This window comes from Sturnira hondurensis, unplaced genomic scaffold (genome assembly GCF_014824575.4).
Source record: "Sturnira hondurensis isolate 20B ecotype Veracruz unplaced genomic scaffold, ASM1482457v3 Scaffold0024912, whole genome shotgun sequence".
Taxonomy (NCBI): Eukaryota; Metazoa; Chordata; class Mammalia; order Chiroptera; family Phyllostomidae; genus Sturnira; species Sturnira hondurensis.
The window spans coordinates 190,458-211,380 of record NW_028097543.1 but is presented as its reverse complement, the minus strand read 5'-3'; the positions used below and the strand labels follow the sequence as shown (position 1 = coordinate 211,380).

The 20,923-nt window shown below is 41.2% G+C and overlaps 1 protein-coding gene across 1 annotated transcript; it reads left to right on the top strand.

The window, feature by feature from the left end:
• The first annotated feature begins 18,508 nt into the window (after window positions 1-18,508).
• On the top strand, window positions 18,509-19,748 carry RTL8C (retrotransposon Gag like 8C). Its single transcript, XM_037039022.1, has one exon. It carries the CDS (start codon window positions 18,559-18,561, stop codon window positions 18,898-18,900), a length of 342 nt encoding a protein of 113 aa, XP_036894917.1. The 5' UTR covers window positions 18,509-18,558; the 3' UTR covers window positions 18,901-19,748.
• The last annotated feature ends 1,175 nt before the right edge of the window (window positions 19,749-20,923 follow it).

Here is a 20,923-nt window from a genome sequence, read left to right as displayed (position 1 = left end):
TATCTGCATGAAATACCAGAGAGAAAGCCATGCCCAACCACTCTGCATAAGATAGCTACAGGCAGAATGGACTGCCACAGTCTTGCTTTTTTCCCCCGTAGGGTGAGATTGATTTCTTTTCCCGTAGGGTGAGATTAACGATCACAATTTTATTTTCTGAAATGTTTATGCTATGGTAAGCTGTAGAGAAAACAGGTGATTTTAGTTAATTGGAAATTTTATAAAGAACTGGAAACTGTATTGATATGTTTAAAAAACAAACAATGCCAGAAATTCTTCTACCCACTTAATGAAATACAATTCTGAAATAACAAATATTTTATAAGACTTAGTGGTGTGGTATTATGAAAGATGCCTCAGATATAAGGGACCAAGTTTCAAATGCAGGCTTCACTAGGAATACAGTGTGTGCCTGCTGCTTCTAATTTTGGTCCTACTGACTTCTGGTCTGATCTTCTGTACAATCATGCAAGTCACCCCATCTCTATCTTAATGTTGGGAGTCAAGAGATTCCCCACACCACCTCTACAATCCCCAAATGTGTAAATATGGCCTTCAGAAAGTGGCTAAAAGGATCACTTCTCAGGGAGATATGAAATTACCTACTACCTTTAGAATGCTTCCCTAAACAAAGAAGAGAGATTAACAAAGGGCAAGAACTTCTGTAACAGCTTGGAAACCCCATTCCTCCCCACCAAAACCCTCTACTTAATGCATCAGATATTGTAGCTCAGAACTCTGCCAATGTTGCACATGGCAGAACCACAGCTTCCTTCATCGTGCTAGTGTTCACTGTGAATAATAAAAATCTACAAGGGGGATCTACTGATATGAAGATACCTCAGTGGAACCCAACAGTAGGTTTTTAAAATTACATTCTTTGAAAGATAGTTCAGGTTATTGTTTGTGGATTAAATCTATTACATGGAGAAGTACATATTTTGTGTTTTGTAGGTTTCTTAAAAATCAAAGGTAATTAACCAAATATCTTACTGTCTTAGCACTTTTTATCCAAGCACTGAGTAGATGTACAATATACTTCCAGTGGACTTTGCTGTTTAAAAAAAATGGTGATTTTTCCCCCATCCCATGCTGTTATAGAGCAGCTGTTAGACAAGTTGGGAATTTTCTTGATCTTTATCGCTGCTTACTGTTGAAACTATAAACCCAGCAAGGTTCTAAGCACAAAGTAGAATTTGTTTAAGGAATATTCCTATGTAGCCACATACAATGCTTTTTGTCATATGAACTGCCTATAACTTTAAGTTGAATTTTGTTAGCACATGTTGGTCAATGAAAATTGTTAATATGATTTTTAACAAAATGAGCTAGCCCTCTCAATTAAATATACAGATATTTTATTTATTTACCTTTGGCACTCTTAAAGTTGGGCAACTTAATGGACAGATATATGCTTCCCTGAATATATATATATATATATATATATATATATATATATATAATTTATACATGTGTGAAAATAAAAATATTTTTGTTTCTTCTGGTTTTCTAAACTGCTTAACAGTGGGCTACTTGTTAGTAATATAAAGGAGAAAATATTAAAATTACTAAAGAGTTTTTTAAAAAACTGTATTCTCTGCAGCAAAAGGATATTAATGAGCCATTGCAGGCTACACTCATTCTTGGGGCCTCATCTTGACTCTAAATATAATAAAAGTTATGGCTCAACTAGGATAAGATGACAAGAAAAAAACTGAGTAGTTTTGGCTGGGGAATTCATTCACACAGTAAACAGAAGGGTGTGGGAGGGTCTCAGAGAAAAGGTACATACTGAATAAATAGACCAATCAGCCTGATACTTCTGCCTTCCACTCTGTAGAATACAAATACAGTACATACATAAATAAGCATTCTGACATATCACTGTATATAAAATATTGTTAAAGTTTTGAGTAAGTACAAAAACACATACAAGCAATGAAAACAACCCAAAGTCCAAGCCAATCCCCCAATCACAGTGTCCCAAAGTCAATTTCTGGTCATGTGACAGATAGCTGATGTCAAAGGGCCACTCCCTGAGTCAAAGTCTGCCAGGTGAAGTTTGTGGCTTCCAAAGAACAGCTGTTATTCTATGAAATTCAAAATGTTATGCACCAAAAGTTAACTTTATACACTGCTAATACAGATGCTACATATAAATGAAAAAAATATGAAGGCAAAACAAAAATACAGAAGCAGTAAATGACATTTCCCATTTCCCCATGTAGAAGCATTCTTCCCCTTCAGTTCTATGATCTAAAAATATTTGAGGGGGAGCACTCATCTGTACTTATGGGAGGATCTTTTTATTATTATTTTCAAACCACTTTATTGAGGTGTGATGCTATGACTGATATACAAAAAGTTGTACATATTTAATAAATGCAACTTAATGAGTTTGAAGATAAGTTTACAACTGTGAACCATCACCATAATCAATGCCATAAATGTATCCATCCCCTCCAAATTTCACTCCACCCTCATGAATTAGTATTACAGTTATCTTATTTTGTAATACAAACATGACATAAGATACGCACTCTTAGCAAAATTTTCAAGATATGACACATTTATTCTGAGCTCTGGAGGGGAATCACAGGTGCTTGGTTCTGGCTTTAACCATATTGTAGCTCAGTACCCTGACTGCACCTCTACTCTCCAAGCTGATATTGAGTGGCATCTACAACAGGCCTTTTCCAGCTTTCTGTAAGGCTGCTGTGTCTGACTAATGAGGGAAATTGAGAAAATCAGTGAATCTCCTTAGGAGTTACTGAACACAACCCACTGCTATACTTTTCTGAAACTGATAAACAGTACAGTAGGTCTGCTGCATATGAATAAGAAGAGGCAAGGGAAGCTCAGAAGGCCAATCTAAGTATAACTTGTAAGGTGGCCTGGCTGGCAGCAATCAGTAATTTATGTATTGTGCTCCTGGAATCAGTATGAAGGACAAGGAGGGCAAACCCCAATCCAGAGGGATCTAGAGGAGATTATTCCAACTGTACAGGTGTGCACGCATTTTGCACATTCCTTCCACCCTTTTTGAGTGGCCTGCATACTAAATACGCCTAACAGAGGATCTGTGTCCTCACCTCCTACCAAGTATCAGGTCCTATATATCACAAGACATAGAGATAAAAACTCTGCCAATAGGAGAGGATCAAACCTCTGCTCCTCTGGGCAAGACAGGAGAGGAAAAGTATAGCTCAACTTGCCAATAGACCATATCAATTCAAACCATCTTTAAAAAAAGATTTGTAGTTTTAATCCTCATTCCAATTGATCATATTTATCATAAGAGAACTCCCCCAGAGGACACTAGTACGGGTAAATGTATGAGCAGGTTACAAGATAAGCAATAAAAGTTACATTATCCCTCTGTCTCTTGGCAATGTACACACACCTTTTTAACAGCTAAACGAGCCTTCTGGCAGTTTTACAACCCAGCACTGTTTCCACAAGGAAAGAAGCTGGCAACAAAAATGCATGTGATGCCTGAGAACTAGGTAAAGAGGGAAAAACTTAAAACAGTTGAAACCAGAAACTCAGCTAGACCCTCCTGAAAAAGAGAGGGAAATGAACACCATGAGTGATGCCAGAGAATCAATAAGGATACAGGAGGAAGAAAATGTCTCTGGAGAACAAAATCAGCATAAGAAACAGCAGTTCCTTCTCAGAACTCCCTCAGATTATTGTACTATGCAACAATATAACAAGGTAAAGGGCTACCTTCCCCCAGTGTCCACTTCCCCAGGCCTAAAGTGAAACAAAGCAGGCATGAGACATCAAACCCTTCACTGGTAGACAAAAGCACAATTCACTTGGAAAATGGAAAAATAACACCCTGTCCCTGTAAACATATTCCAACCATACAAGAGAGACATATTTTCTTATGTCATCTCTGTCACTGTCCATTGTTACATTCTGTCCCTCAGCTATGTTGACCCAAAGGTGGTGTTGGGAAAATGGAGAAAGGGACAAGGAGACACATCCCTGGACCCAAAATGCCCACCACAACTTTCACACCAAAGTCCTTTATCTTCCCTACCATAAGCTTTTCTTTATACTCTCAGAGTGCTCTCATATCCCTGCTGGGCCCTCCTGTGCTGACCCTAGAGTTCACCAATCAAGAGAAATCAAAAGCCTGAAATTAGGAAACCATAGTGCCCCTTGTCTCCTCAAAATGCAACCCTCCCTTAACCTCTCACCCCTCCAGTAGCTATAGCCCCACATATGATGCATAAATCTCTCATGTAGTATCCACAACACTGTTTACCTTGAGATTTCAGGCAAAGTCCCTTTGGGGCAATGTCATTTCCCCCATGAGATCGAAATGGCACTGGTGTCAGACCACCAAGCAGCAACACATTCTAGCAGCTAAATAGGCAAAGAGACAGCTACAGCCTGCAGATATGTGCCCCCTTCAGCAAGAGGGATAGGAGAGGTTAATCCTCCAGCCTGGAGACCTAACACAGGAGGTTCCTGGACATCCAGGCTTATCTGCACATGCCCATGAATATCCAAATGTCCCCAGCTTCATGAACTCTTCGTTGACAGGATCCAAGCAACACTTGTCTTCCCACCAACGTGCAGAGTATGATCAGCAGAAGAGTACAGAAATGCTTGGATAAAATATGGAAATACTTGGATAACACTCCAATCACATTCCCATCCACAAAATTGGGATTCCTAATGATTCCTAACACACCATTGCTCTGCATAGTGGACATCACTGTGTTCTGCACACTGGTGTCAGAGCACAGAAGCCTGAGAACAGGCCATGGCCAATTTCTTTCCTGGGACCCAATATTTCCCATGTCCCCGATGCTGCTATTGCCATTATGTGCTTTCTTTAGGAGTTAACAAGGCATGGGAGCCATGGGAGTGTCAAAGGAGGAAGTGTCTGGCCAGTTTACCAGAAGAACATATTCTACTAGCAATTTTCATCAATCTCTGCATGGAGACACAGCTCACTATCAACATGAAAGACTGAGTGGCCAACTCAACCAAGTGCTATTATTCACCAGGAATAACAGAATTTTGCCTCCCAGAAGACTCCTTTGGTGTAACATTCTAGACAACAATGTAGGAGGGTTGAAGGACCTTTCTGGACGAATTTTTCCCAGAATGAGACAGAAACAGCAAAGCATTCCCCAGCAGCTAAGTCCAAAATCTCAGTGAGGCTGGATAAACAAGGAACAGCCCTAACTATAAAAAAAAAATTATCTTTGCCAGAGGGTCATATGTTCTCCTGTCACAGTCAACAATGTGCATTATCTTTTGTCCTCTAGCTGCACTGATCCCAGGTAGTTTCAGAAATGGGGAGGTGGTCAGGAGGCACTCTTGAACACACCTTTCCCACTGAGGCTCCATATCCTCCTATCTGCTTTCCTCTTGAGCTCTGAGAGTAGCACTACAGAAAACCACTCTTACCAACCCTCTTCCAACTTTTAGGCTTTAGGAACCAGAAGGAAGGACCATATCAAGCTAGTCATTCCTTCTTTCATGATCAAGGAATCCCTGCCCACTTCTTACCCTCCAACCTCTACAGTTCTTCTCCTTAAGAGAACTGATAATCAGAAGTGGCTGGAGAACCACTACATGATACAACAATCCCACTTCTTGGCATATAGCCAAAGGAAATGAAATCACTATCCCAAAGAAATATCTGTACCCCAATGGTCATCATATTGTTAGTTACCACGGCCATGGTATGAAACAACCTAAATGTTTATCAACAGATAAACGGATAAAGACAATTATATATATATAAATTTATATTTATACTGGGTCCCTGTTTTATGTGTGTGTGTATATATATGGATATATGTAAGGATATGTGTGTGTGTGTGTGTGTGTGTGTGTGTATATATATATATCAAGGACCCAGTATAAAAAGAAATACAATTTATTTCAAAGGACTTACCCTAAAGTGTCTAGTATTATCCATTCTCTTTCTATCACCCACATAAATAAAAAATAATGAGAAAACAATTAAAACAAACATGAGTTTGATGTGGAATACTTTATGCAAATAATTTCAGCACATTAACATTTCACACCTGTGAGTAGACATTGAGTACATGCCTCATGAGGCTGAGTGACATGTTAGATCTAGGAATGATTTAGTGAGGAAGAACCACAGAGCCAGATGATCCCACCCAAAAATCTGAGAAAAGTCACATTCTTTATTCCTGAGATTCTTGGTTTTCAGAATGCCACCAATTAAAGAGTCACCCTTTTGGAATCTTCAACTTTGTGACTTACCATATTTTGCCATGTATAATGCACACTTTTTTCCCCAAGTTTTTGAGGGAAAAATAAAGGTGTGCATTATACATGAGTATGATGATCACATACCACAGGCATAATAATCCTGTGTATAATGTACACAAAACCAGGGGTGTGCATTATACATGGCAAAATATGGTATTTTTAAGTGCCAGAACTCAGTAGATTTACCCATGAAAATATTCACTTAATTCTTCCCTACCTTGCCCTCCAAAGAAGGGATACAAGACAAATTTGATGGGAAGAGGGAACGAGTGTATGTGGAAGAAAGAGAAGGCACCACAGTTATTAAGTTTCATAACTCTTTTAAACTAAGAAATAGGCCAGTCTTGGTCACTGCCATGCCACTTGGTGAAAAAACATGAGTTTAGGTACAGGTTTTTCTAAGTATCTCAGGCCTTCTGGTCTTTTTTTCCCCACTGGGTGGGAAACCATGATTATCCCTATCCTTCATGTCTTTAAAGTAATTTAACCAATTACAGGGATAAATAACAGTGTTTGAAATGTCAATGTGCTGCCTGGCTGGTGTGACTCAGTGGACTGAGTGCCCACGTGTGAATTGAAAGATCGCTAGTTTGATTCCCAGTCAGGGCACAGGCCTGTGTTGTGGGCCAGGTCTCCAGTTGGGGGCGTGTGAGAGCTGATCTTGTTTCTGTAACACATTAATGTTTCTCTCCCTCCTTCCTTCTCTCTCTAAAAATAAATAAATAAAATCTTTTAAAATGTCAATTTGCTGTATAAAACCTACACACTTCAATTTCTAATCTAATCACAAAGACATGTGGATTTTTTTTTTTTTACCTTTGATAAGTGAACTTCAGATTCTGTTTTGTTAACTTCTGGATAAAACTCATGCTAATAAAGCAGTAGAGGAACAAGAGGTATCTATGAAAAGTAAAGGTTCCAAGTGTTTTTGAATGTACCTTGGACCAGTTCTTACTTATTTTTACCATTCCCCCCAACACTGTCAAAAGCCTTCACCCCATTTTTGACAGATTAACCACTGCCCCGAAATGAAGTAACTTTACATAGGCAAGGAAAGAGAGGAGACCTTTTTGGCACAGCAAGTTAACAAGCACCCTCTAAACCGAACTCGGTGCTGAGCCACATAGGCTTCAATGTAAGGTGTCCAAGTTGGCCAGAAAAGAACGGGGCTCTGAGCAAGGGAAAGTCTGGGTTGCCAAGCTACCTCCTGGATCATCACAGAATTAAAAGGTTCATTTCCAAAGAGATGCTCAGTCATCTCTGAGAAAATTTGCAGGTCTTGTGGAAGAGAACAAATATTTAGTTGAAATTATGGCAAAAATCTAAAGAAATAAAGCAGGAGTGGATTCTGACCAGGTAGGGAAAGAAACTAAATCAAGCCATAACATTCTGCTTCAATATATGGATTCTAGAAGATATATGGATTCCTTCAGTACCTCCAGTGTGCTGCACACTTTACAAAGTTTGTCACACTTGATTCTCACAAAATCACTGACAGCAAGGTGTGATTACCATTTTGCAAATGTAGAAACTGACATTCAATGATGAAAATATTCCGTCCAACCAACCCAGGAGCGGAGGTGGAGGCAGTTGGTGGATCCTAGGCGTGGGGTGGTGATGGGGCACACACTCGCATGCAGATAAACCAATCGAAGGAGCAACAGTGAGACAGACGGCTCTAGGGCCCCAGCAGGAATTAGAGCCTGACAGCACCAACTGGAAAGACTTTCTCAGGGTCAAGTGGCCAGGAGAGGCTCCCAGGCCCACAGAGAGTTCGTTGGAAAGGCCCACAGGGTCCTGGAGAGTACACGGGCCCACACACCTGGGAACCAGCACCAGAGGGGCCCAATTTGCTTGTGGGAAGCTGCAGAAATCTGAGAGAGAACGGAGCAGAGCAAAGTGCCATTTTTTCCCTCTCTGACCCCACCCCCACATACAGCGTCACAACCCAGCAACTGGGTTCACCCGCCCTGGTGAACACCTAAGGCTCTGCCCCTCAAACATAACAGGTGTGAGCAGACCAAACATTATGACTCAAGAACAGCTCAAAGCCCCAGACCCTATAATTCTAAGTGACCAAGAAATAGCCAGCCTTTCAGATGCACAGTTCAAAATACTGGTGATCAGGATGTTCACAGAATTGGTTGATTTTAGCCACAAATTAGAGGAACATATGAAGGCTACACTAAGTGAAATGAAGGGAAATGCACAGGAAACCAATAGTGATGGAAAGGAAACTGGGACTCAGATCAAGGGAGTGGACCAGGAGGAAGAAAGAAACAACCAAACAGAAAAGAAGGAAGAGACAAGAATTCAAAAAAATGAGGAGAGGCTTAGAAATCTCCAGGACATCTTTAAATGTTCCAACATTCTTATTATAGGGGTATCAGAAGGGGAAGAGGAATGGCAACAAGTAGAAAACTTATTTGAACAAATAATAAAGGAGAACTTTTCCAGTCTGGCAAAGGAAGTAGACTTCCAGGAAATCCAGGAAGCTCAGAGAGTCCCAAAGAAGTTGGACCCAAGAACGAACACACCAAGGCACATCATAATTACATTAGCCAAAGTTAAAATGAAGGAGAGAATTCAAGAAGCAGCAAGAGATAAGGGGACAGTCACCTACAAAGGAGTTCCCATCAGACTGTCAGCTGATTTCTCAAAAGAGACCTTTCAGGCAAGAAGGGGCTGGAAAGAAATATTCCAAGTCATGAAATCCAAAGACCTACATCCAAGATTGCTCTATACAGCAAAGCTTTCATTCAGCATGGAAGGGCAGATAAAGTGCTTCTCAGATAAAGTCAAATTCAAGGAGTTCATCATGACCAAGCCCTTATTATATGAAATGTTAAAGGGACTTATCTAAGAAAAAGAAGATAAAAAATATGAACAGTGAAAGGACAGCAAACTCACAGTTATTAACAACCACACCTAAAACAAAAGCAAACTAAGAAGACAGCTAGATCAGGAGCAGAAACATAGAAATGGAGATCACATGGAGGGTTAGCAACAGGGGAGTGGGAGGAGGAGAAGGGGGAGAAGGTGTAGAGAATAAGTAGCATAGATGGTAGGTAGAAAATAGACGGGGGAGGACAGGAATACTATGGGAAATACAGAATCTAAAGAACTTTGTTCATGGACATGAACAAAAGGGGGGAATGGTGGGTGAGGGGTGTGCAGGGTGGAGGGGAGTGAAGGGGGGAATGGGACAACTGTAATGGCATAATCAATAAAATATATTTTAAAAAAAGAAGTATTAACCCACATATTAAGTTGTTAGCTTATGCCTCCAGGACCACTGCTAAATAAATGTCTGCCCATAGTGCGGGTAGACTGGTAGACTGTCATTCTCTGGCACCCACTTGGCATATAGGTCTCATCCTTTCCCCTTTCCTAGATAGAGCTGGCTTTAAATCACATCTAAATCCATGTTCTTGTACCTGAATAAAAATCTCATGAGCAGCACTCCCAGTCTCTGGATTCCTGAAGTTTGTTTTTGCCAGTCCCATCCAATCCATCCTGCCTGGTATTACAACAGTTTTCTGAAAAGAATAAGGAGGTGAATAAAAACTTTGATGTGAAAATGTCAAGATAAGTTTTTGTTTTGTTTTGAAATCTGACATTCTAGTAAAGTCTATGTGTCTGTAACTGTGGCACTCATGGTGAATGGAGGAATACAAATAAGGACTGGAAAAAGATGCTACTGACCAGTTAGAATAAAATTGATTACAGACATAAGGTCTTTACTTTGCAGTTAATAAGCAGTGCCCAGTGAGTGACCCTGATATTGTTGGAAGTTCCTGTCTTAAACACTCAGCGAAGGTATTTCAACAATATCTTAAATAATGGTACAGCTACCTGGGGACAGGTACTACCCTCCACCCAACATTTGTGGCTTCACACAACATAAGGTTTCTCTTACTTGTCTGGCTGATCTTCACTATTGGTTCCAGTGACACTCTCCTCTCATTTCAAGCCCACGGGCTGACCATTACTGGACTTCTCCATCACAGATCCTGAAGAACATGGTGACTGTACGAATATGACTTGCCTGTGGGTGGACAGCCTAGCATAACTGCAGGAAAGTTAGGCAACTTGGAAACTCTTAATACAGGCAGCTGGGGCAAACTTCCTCTTTCCCTTATCCAGAGGAATTTCTGAAAATGGCTGGTAGGGCCAGGGTACCCAATCATGCAGCATGTGTGAGGTAGGCCAAAGAGTGAAAGATAATGTAAGACAGGAACTGTATGAATGAAGCCACAAGACAAGACTGCTGCTTTAGAGGCTTGATTGTGCCTTCAAAATGAACCATGTTTTATCTTGCTTTTATCAAATATCATAGGGGAATTATTAATATTATGTTGAGAGGTACTACCAGCCATTTACCAGAAGGGCAGTTTCAGAACCCCATTGTTTTCTCTTCAGCAATAAGGCAATAGACACATACAAAATTATGGGTAACAAACCTTTGGAATGGATTATATGTCCTTCATTTGTTACCAATTACTGACACATACCATGCAAGATTATGGGCAACAAATCATTCAAATGGGTTGGTTTTGTGTTTCACTTAACAGACTGAAATGTACATTATACAACTGCATTGTTATATTAGTCTCATTAATGGTAACATAGTAAATTCAAAAGTTGCTAAAACTAGAAATGAGCTAATTTAACTTGCAATTTCATAAAGAATTTCATACAGTATGTAATGTTATTACCATCTGACAATGAACATAGTTTTTGTGGAGAAAACAACAGAAGAAAATTGGAATATATACACACATATATATACAAAATGACATTATATAAATATATATATTTCACATATATATCATATATATGACATACATATACATAGGACACATATAGATGAAAATTGGACACTCACAACACACACACACACACACACACATATATATATATATATATATATATATATATATGAATTTTTACTTTTAATTTGCAAGTATGCCCTAGGATACTATGGGTAATGACTATGTAATAAAAGTACCTCCATTCTACACTTAGATATTGTTCAAGGTCTAGGGCTCCACCCGAAAAGTCAGGATTGGTGAGGCTAGTGTCCCACTTCCTGAAATCTGCATTCCTGCTGACACCAGTGACACAGAAAAAGCATAATCCAAATACCTGCAATGAATTTTTCACATGTCTAACTGTAATCAAAGTGGATTTAGACATCATCAATGTTTTACAAATATAAGCCATTAAATAATTGCCGCATGAGTTAATATACATAATTTAAGTCAAGATACAGTGCTTCCCAGATAAGGTCAAGTTAAAGGAGTTCATCATCACCCGGGCCTTATTATACAAAATGTTAAAGGGGCTTACCTGAGAAAAAGAAGCTAAAACATATGAACAGTAAAATGACAGCAAACTAGCAATTATTAACAATCAAACCTGAAACAAAAACAAACTAAGCAAATAACTAGAACAAGAACAGAATCACAGAAATGGAGATCACATGGAGGGTTATCAGCAGGGAGGGGGAAGAGGGAGAATCGGTGTAAGGTACAGGGAATAAGAAGCAGAAATGGTAGGTAAAAAAATAGAGAGGGGGAGGTTACAAATAGTATAGGAAATGGAGAAGCCAAAGAACTTATACATATGACCCATGGACATGAACGAAAGTGGGGGAGATGCAGGTGGGAAGGGGTGTGCAGGGCAGAGGGGAATAAAGGGGGGGAAATGGGACAACTGTAATAGCATAAGCAATAAAATATATTTTAAAAAAGAACCAGCAAAAAGGCATTATCAAAGGAAGTGACTATTTTATTTAACAAGGATTACGTTACTCTCACTGACTAGGGACCACAGGGTTTTGAGTAAAACAACAGTTTTCCTTTACTTTAATTCTCCCCCCTGAATACACATTAGGTGTCATATAATGGAGGCATGAGTATAAATAGGCAAGCATTGCCTATTTCTTAAGCCACTGTTCTAGCACTTGAGGCATTAATGCCCAGTCAGTACTTGTGGTCAAAGAGAACCAGAAAGAACCTTCTGAAATAAGCAGGGGGTAGCATGCCCAGTATGGGCCAGGACCTCAAACAAGGAGGACAGGAGTCCTGGGCCAGACCAGCCAGGAAATAAATGGGCATGTCCTCCTTTTTTGTAATTAAAAATTACACAAATAATGTTTCTATTGTAGAACACGTAGGTAGGAGAACCTAGGCCCACATTAAAAGAAATTATAACATATTAAAATCACAATCATGGTTATAAAATAATATTCAAGCCCTGACTGGCATTGCTCAGTGGGTTGGGTATCATCCAGCAGACAGAAAGTTTGCAGGTTCAACTCCCAGTCAGGGCGCATGCCTGGGTTGCAGGCCAAGTACCGGGTTGGGGACCTCAGGGGGCAACCCTATCAATAGATTGATCGATTGATACTTCTCTCACACATTGTTCTTTCATTCTCTCTCCTTCTCCCTCCCTTCCCCTCTCCCTAAAAATAAATAAATAAAATATTTAATAAAAAATATTCAAAAGTATGCAGGTTGAGCCATTCACTGTTAGAGAACCGAGAGCACTCATTTTCGGGGTAAATTTCCTTACATGTAAATTGAAAATTGTCCATAATTTGCAAAGGAACTTCATGAAAAGAATAAGGGCACAACTTAATTGAATAGCATGATATTCAACATATAATTATTGGCAAACATGAAATTCCAAAAGAACCCAAACGATGTCCATTGATGGCCAGTGACTGGTACTTGTGGGAATTCACTGATGTAAAATAACAAACGCTCATCCAGGTGGTCAATATGTGTATTTTTTTACAATGAAAACAAAACGCTCTTCATTTTTAGTAGATTTATAAAATAAGAGACACAAAAATGAAATTTTTGACAAATAAATTTTAACAGTAAAATAAAATGAAAGGTTAGGTTACCAGGGCACTCCATGCCAGTAACTGTCAAAGCTAGAAGAAAAAAAGACATTTAGGACAATCATTTCCTCATTTTTAAATTGAAGCTAACATGAGAATTTTTAACACAAAGCTTACGAAAAGGGCCAGGACCTGCATTTAATAGAATTAAATGATATCAAACACATTTTTTTCCTGTAAAACAAAATCTCAGACTGTGTTATCGGTGACAACAACATACGGTTAACAGCATTCCCTGTAATTAAGTGCCAAGGACTCAGCCAAGTGATAGTTCTGCATTGTAAATCCAGAGTACCATGAGAGATTATTTTTTAAGAAAAATTATGAATAAGGAATAAGAAGGAATTTAACAAAATAAATTATGTCAAACATTCAATTATTTTATAAACTTTAAGGCACTCCATCTAATGTAAATTGCTCCTCTGTAAATAAAAATATTTACACCAAACCATTTAAAGAAAATGTATGAGTAGCTCCAGACCAAAATTTAATTGAATCCATGAGGATGAACATATGAATTAAATCCCAAACAAGGTCCACTCATGGCCTACAAGAGCAGCTCAGGGACATTCAGAGTTTGTCAAACTTTCAAGTGCCTGGCCGGACAACTCATTTCTGAAAGTGTACACTGAAAATACTTTCACATTCAGAGTACTTATGAGCCCTGGCTGGTATAGCTCAGTGGATTGAGGTTCAATTCCCAGTCAGGGCATATGCCTGGGTTGCAGGCCAGTTCCCAGTGGGGGACACACAAGAGGCAACCACACATTGATATTTCTCTCCCTCTCTCCCTCCCTTCCCCTCTAAAGATAAATGAATAAAATCTTTTTAAAAAGAATATTTATGCCCTGGCTGGTGTAGCTCAGTGGATTGAGCATGGGCCTGTGAACCAGACGATCATGGTTTGATTCCCAGTCAGGGCACATGCCTGGGTTGCAGGCCAGTTCCCAGCAGGGGACTCACCAGAGGCAACCATACATTGACATTTCTCTCCTTCTCTCCTTCCCTTCCTCTCTAAAGATAAATAAATAAAATCTTTAAAAATAAATAAGTAAAGAATATTTATGAAACACAGCCACAATAAAAATTAAACAAATTCAGATGACTGCAATGTAATGTGTGTGTGGGGGGGCATCACACCATTATATTATAAAAATAAAACAAGAAACAGGATCCCTTGGGGGAGTGATTCCCTTCTGGGATTTAAAGTGAAAGCACTTGTCAACCAATTTTCTTATTGGAAATACGCAAATAACAAAACATTTTTGTGGAAAATGCAAGAAATGCGACTGGAGTACTCTTTGTTGGATACAATGATATTAAATACACAAGCACATTACACACAAATGCAAAACCGTGGTCCATCGTAACTGAAGGTGACTCCAGTGGTCAGTGAAGGAACCCTCAGCAAGCCGGGCCTGTTTAGTCATTCTGATGTTGGAAGTATCAAGATTCTTTTTTCCTTGCTAAGGCAACATATGAAAAAGGCTGATTCCAAAATTTAACCCAACAAATGATATTAAACATACAGTCATGTTGTTAAATGAAACATTAATAACATCATCAACAACAAAACTGCATGTAAAGGCAGCTACGGCCAATGGTTGTGAGAAGTCCACTCCCACTCTTCAAGCCCATACTTTCTCTTTTCACGTTAAAAATGAGAGAAATCCTGTCCCTGATAAGAAATCTCAGAAAAATGGTCAAGACAAAGATTTAAACACATATCCAGTAACAATATCTACCCAACAACATTGTACAATAAAAGGTAAAATCAGCTTGCTGGCCGCCAACTGCCACTAATCTGTCTTGGACCCACACCGACTGTTCCAAAAACACTAGCCATTTCCTCATTTTAAGCAGACCCACATTTAAATAACTGAAATGGTCCGAAAGGCCCATCATGTTGGTACACAAACCACAACTCTAGGCACATGGCTAAGGGACATTCCCAGTGGTCAATCCAGGAGTACATGGGACATGTCTGTTAAATTATATTCAGGATACACCATCTACCCAAGTCTCTCAAAATCACATTACAGACAGGTAATTTCAAAATCAAGTAAATTAAACTTACACTTTGAGATTGCAAGACAGGGAGCCACCATGTCCCCTCAGCACTGAGTGGACTTGCTTTCTTCCTCCAAACCCTATGGGTAAATGTGAAGGGTTTTTTTTTTTCTATGAGATCGAGGCAAGGAAAGACATTACAGCTGGAATGCAGGGGAACCATGTGAGCTATGAGATTAGGTAGTACTGGCCTGGCCTGGACACAATGTGGAGGACCCAACCTTTTTTTTTTTAAAGATTTTATTTATTTAACTTTAGAGGGAAAGGGAAGGAGAGAGGGAGAGAAATATCAATGTGTGGTTGCCTCTCGTGCGTCCCCTGCCGGGAGCCGGGAACTGGCCTGCAACCCAGGCATGTGCCCTTTACTGGGAATCGAACCGCGATCCTGTGGTTCGCAGGCCCGCGCTCAATCCACTGAGCTATAGCAGCCAGGGCTGGAGGACCCAACCTTTGTACTTAGAATTTTGGCAAGTCTGGTAAAGTGGCAAGAGTTGGGGGAAAGACAAAGGAAACCGACAACAGGGTTACTCATAGCAGACTTCCAGGATTTGTCCCAGCAATTAATTCAAACAACCCCCAATCACCCTTTGCAGGATTTCCATATCCAATCATTTCCTCCCTTTCTCTGTGGAAATCCAGCTTCCTACACTCTTCCCACTTTCAACTCTTCTCTGACTGCTTCCCTGATTTCATGAGCCCACCCCCATGTGCAGAGCAATGATTTATTTTGTTTCTGTATGGCGAAAGACAACCAGCTTCAGATCTTGTCTGGAAAGGGTACCATATAATTTGAGAGCAGAAGCCTGCTCCTTTTCAGGAGGCCTTCTGCTTAGTTAATTTTACAGCTACTCAAACGTGGATATGCAGCTCACTTAGTAATGCGTACTTTTAATATTGAACTCAACTGCTCACTCTGTGGTAGGTGAACCGCATAGTCACTGTGACATGTGATGTAATTGTTTCATAATATTGCCCTACACAGCCTAGAATATCATCCACATCCAACAGTAGCTGATAGAGATGCCCTCATAGATCTCCAAGAGTAAATGTGAAGAATCAACAGTATACAGTTGGTTACATTCAGTTCCAAAAACTGGTTTAGGAAGTGAAAACACCAGAGAAATGTAGCCAGATTATTGTGCAATGTTAAGAACCTAGCAATTGGCCCACATGGCTGATTACCTGCTAGAGCCTGGCTACTTCTTTGAAAGCTCAGAGAAAGATAGGTAAGTTCCTCCAGAGTTGGGGTTTAAACATAGTCACACTATTTTTCATGGTTTATTCTTCCATGTGAACATTAAAATAAACTTGTGTAATCTAATCAAAACAAAATTCTCTTAGCATTTTGGTAGGATATGTTGGGGGAAAATTAGTGCACATAGTTGAATTAAACACAATTTTGGCTCACGACATGACCAATTTGTGTGTTGGGAGTGTAATTTGCCTTAGGGAAACTAACATCTTTATGATGTTGAGTCATCTTATCCAAGACATGGGAATATCATACAATCTGTTTGAGTATTCTTTTGCATCCTTTTATTTTAGCATTTAAAACAATTAAACATTTAATGTGGCTTTTACAACTTAAAAACTTATTCCTAGGCACTATTTCCTTTTAGTTGCTTTTCTGCACATGGTATATAATACCACTGTATATTTTAACTGGTTAGTATCTGTACATATAAAAGCCCATGATAAATTAATATTAATTTTTAATTCGGCCATACAAATGAATTCAGATATAATGAGTGATGGTGAATTTCCTCTCCTCCTTTCCAAATTGTGAAACATTTAGTAGCTCCATTTCTTTATTCTTATGTAGAACATGTATAACACATTTGGAAATCACTCCACCTCATGTATCTTTGTGGGTTCCTAAAATTATTATTTTACTTTATTTTTTATTCTGCAGTGAACTTTATTGAACTCACAAGAAGCATTACTTTATATATATATATATATAAGGCAAGCCCTGGCTGGTGTAGCTCAGTGGATTGAGTGAGGGCCTGTGAACCACATGATTGCGGTTTGATTCCCAGTCAGGGCACATGCCTGGGTTGCACTCCAGTTCCCAGCAGGGGACTCACGAGAGGCAACCATACATTGATATTTCTCTCCTTCTCTCCTTCCCTTCCCCTCTAATGATAAATAAATAAAATCTTTAAAAAAACAACTAGAGTTGAACAAACATGCATTGTGAGACAAACCACTGATGAGGCCTACTCAGACCAAACCGGAGCAGACCCCAGTTCATATGACAGCCCACACGAAGGTGTGGTTATGCAATACAAGCAGGCAGCAACAGAATGAGACCATAAATGCAAGGTGATTTTTTATGACCTCTGACTAGGCTCTGCCCAGTCTCATTCTTTTCTTAGCTAGGTAAACAAAGGAACTCATCTGCTAATGCCAGGAATTTTACTGATTTTAATCCAGTTGGAAATGACGATAATGAAGGGACTTTTTCCCCCAGGTAGCTGCTTTCCAATTTAGAGTTTCAAGGCAGGTTAACTTGAACATAACAGAACGTGTCATCTGGCTAGCTACATTATTGTTGTCTTTTGCTTTCTGTACTGGTAATTCTCCTTTGGCGTCTTAAAGAGCAATAAAGAGATTTCGTATCATTTAATAATGCATCAAACTAAGGTGCATTAATTTTTCAATATTTTACTCTGAATTATGTTGGCAAACAGGACTTTTCCTTTATGGTGAAAGGTCACCACATCTACAACCAGCGGTGTAATACTTCTCTGGCCGAGAGATGCACCCAGAAGAGGGAAGATATGTTCACAGAACCTTACTCAAGTGGCGTCCAGAGTCAAGGGTCATGGAAAATCATGCAGGAACCAAGGGGAGGAAGCGGTGATGAGGCAGGACTCCTCAACCCCGGAAAAGGGACCCTCTGTTTCCCACGTGCCAGGAACCTCCCTCATCTTACAGAGCTAAGTATCCTGGGCTCCTCCCCTGATTCCCGCCCCTCCCTGGAGGCTGGCCCAGAAAAGTTCGAGCCCGCCCCTCAGATTTCAACCCAGCTTCTTTCTGCAGGAGTTAGCTCAACCCTGGACACCTCCCCCTCTTCTTCTCCAGCCCTACGTCATCGTTCCATTTTTCCCGTTCTGTGACTGCGCAGGAGCGACCACCGTTTGGTCGCCAGAGCGCGCACAGGCGCCAGGTACCGCCCATGGCCCCTCCCTCCCTCACCCGGCCCTGCGACGGCCTCTGCATATACGCACTTCCCGCCACGCCTCCACGCCCAGCTCCGCCCAGCTCCGCCCAGCCCAGGCACGGAGCTCTGTGCCATGGACGGCCGAGTGCAGCTGATCAAGGCCCTCCTGGCCCTGCCCATCAGGCCCCGGACGCGGCGATGGAGGAACCCGATTCCCTTCCCCGAGACGTTTGACGGCGATACCGATAGGCTTCCAGAGTTCATCGTGCAGACGGGAGCCTACATGTTGGTGGACGAGACCCTGTTCTCCAGCGATGCCCTGAAGGTGACGTTCCTCATCACCCGCCTCACCGGGCCTGCCCTGCAGTGGGTGATCCCCTACATCAGGAAGGAGAGCCCCCTGCTCAATGATTACCGGGGCTTCCTGGCCGAGATGAAGCGGGTCTTTGGATGGGTGGAGGACGAGGACTTCTAGGCCCGGAGACCCTCGGGCCTGGGGACAGGTGCTCTCGGGGGCGGGTTCCCGCGCCAGTGGCTGCCGCCCAGATCGCCACGGGCGTCCTCCCGCCGCGCCTCCCCCTCCCTTACGTTCCAGTCGCCGTGATCTCCGCCTTGCTCCTGTCTCCTCCCGTGTAGTGCTTGCCTTTGTTCCAGGAATAGCGTTCCAGGTTCCTGCTGCTGCCGCTGGGCCTCGCTCTGGAGCACGCCGCCGCCCTCCCCCTGCCAGCCCGGCCCCTCCCATGCACACTTGGACTCTGTCCTGAGCTCCAGCTGTGAGCTGGGCTCCCGTTACACACTGGACAGACCTCGTCTGGCCGGCCGCTGCCAACCTCCTCCTGGCAGGCTCCTGGGCCTGCATCGTTGTGCCCAGAGACCTGTGCTGCGGCTGCTGTCACCATGCACCGCCTCCCACTGACAGACTGCAGCCTCCAGCGATCTCATCTCACCCAGGAGGTATCTGAGCTGGCCACAGCCCCTGGACAGTGACTCCAACAGCTCACCAACCCCTCGGAGGGGCCGGCCAGCCTTTCACCTTCAGCAAGACCCATTTCACCCCCTCCTCCCAGAGACACCTCCTGTTCCTGCGAGATGGCTGCCAGGTCCCAGGGGTGCCCCGGCAGCCAAATCCAGTCACACATTTTCCCCTGTGGACCTGTTAGTTTTACCTAGCATCCAGTTCTCTTCTGAATTTGCAGCCGTCTCTCTGATGCGTGCCTTTTGTTCCAAACAGTGACCCCTGCACTCCGCCCAGCTCTTCTACACTACCTGGACAAAAGTCTTTTCCTTATTTCCAATAAATGTCAGATGCTATTAAAAAAGAAATTGAGTCTCCCTGAATGTGGCGCCTCTCCCTCCCTGGTCCAGTACATGGGGTCCATGTCTTGTTCAGCAGGAATGCACAGTGCCATTCTGTGGCTGATGTTGACTCTTGCATTATAAACCAGGAAGGGTAGTCCTGTGGTGGTCCTGGGGATGGAGAGCCCTCTGGTGATCATCCAATCCCAGATGCTGACTCTTCCAAACCAGTCAGTTCCATGCTCCTTAGGAAGTGGACCTTGATCTGATTTGTGCCATGGCGATGCAAGGACAAGTCAGCTAGGAGGATTTTCAGAGAAGTTCTCTTCCTTTCCAAAAAGCTGCTTGAAAGCACAACACCTAATTTTTACAAACCATGGGCCCCACACATTTGTTGGTGAACACCTGTCAAGGTTTTTTTTTTTTTAATTTAAACCCCATTATTCAGGGAACCAGCAGAATGACAGAGGTGCTTCAGAAAATGCATTTATGTTTATAAAAACTTGGATTATGTAAGTAGGTAGAAAAAGAATATAAAATAATTTAGATAAAAATCTGGTTGATGACCAGCAGGACAGAATGACAACTTTCTCTAACAGAGCGGGGGAAAATTTCTCCTTTTTCTCTGTATGCTCACCCCTTAGATATACAGGGGTGGGGAAAAAACTGTATTTCTTCATGTATGGCTGGGAAAAGTTAAATATTCCAACAGTCAGATAGTAGGTGGGCTCATAAGAACACTCGGTCAACTCTTCCTTATTTCTAATTTAGGTAATTTTTACAGAATATGAAAGAGAAATCAATTACATCAATCAAGTTATCTTGATTGTTTTTTCTCTCTCTCCATATGAACAGGTAAATCTTTGCCCTAAATGTTTAATCATCTTACATGGAACTAGATGTGTATTTTCTGCACTTATGTATCTGATAATGTTTTTCTTTCTGAAAATAGTGGACGCATACCTTGCAATTTGGCACATAATAGGTCAAAGTTTTGAAATCAGAGGGAACATCTGAGTTAATACAATTAATTTGTGGCTTACAATGTTCTTAGAAGAACTGAAAGCAGTGAATTATGAGGTTCCAGTTGAAGAAGCTGGCAGTTTGCCTTTTTAGATGGAGTGGGAGAATGATTATGTTAAGCATATTACTGTTTGGTTTTAAATATAGATTCTTTTAAATTGGTTTGAAATGTGTTTGGA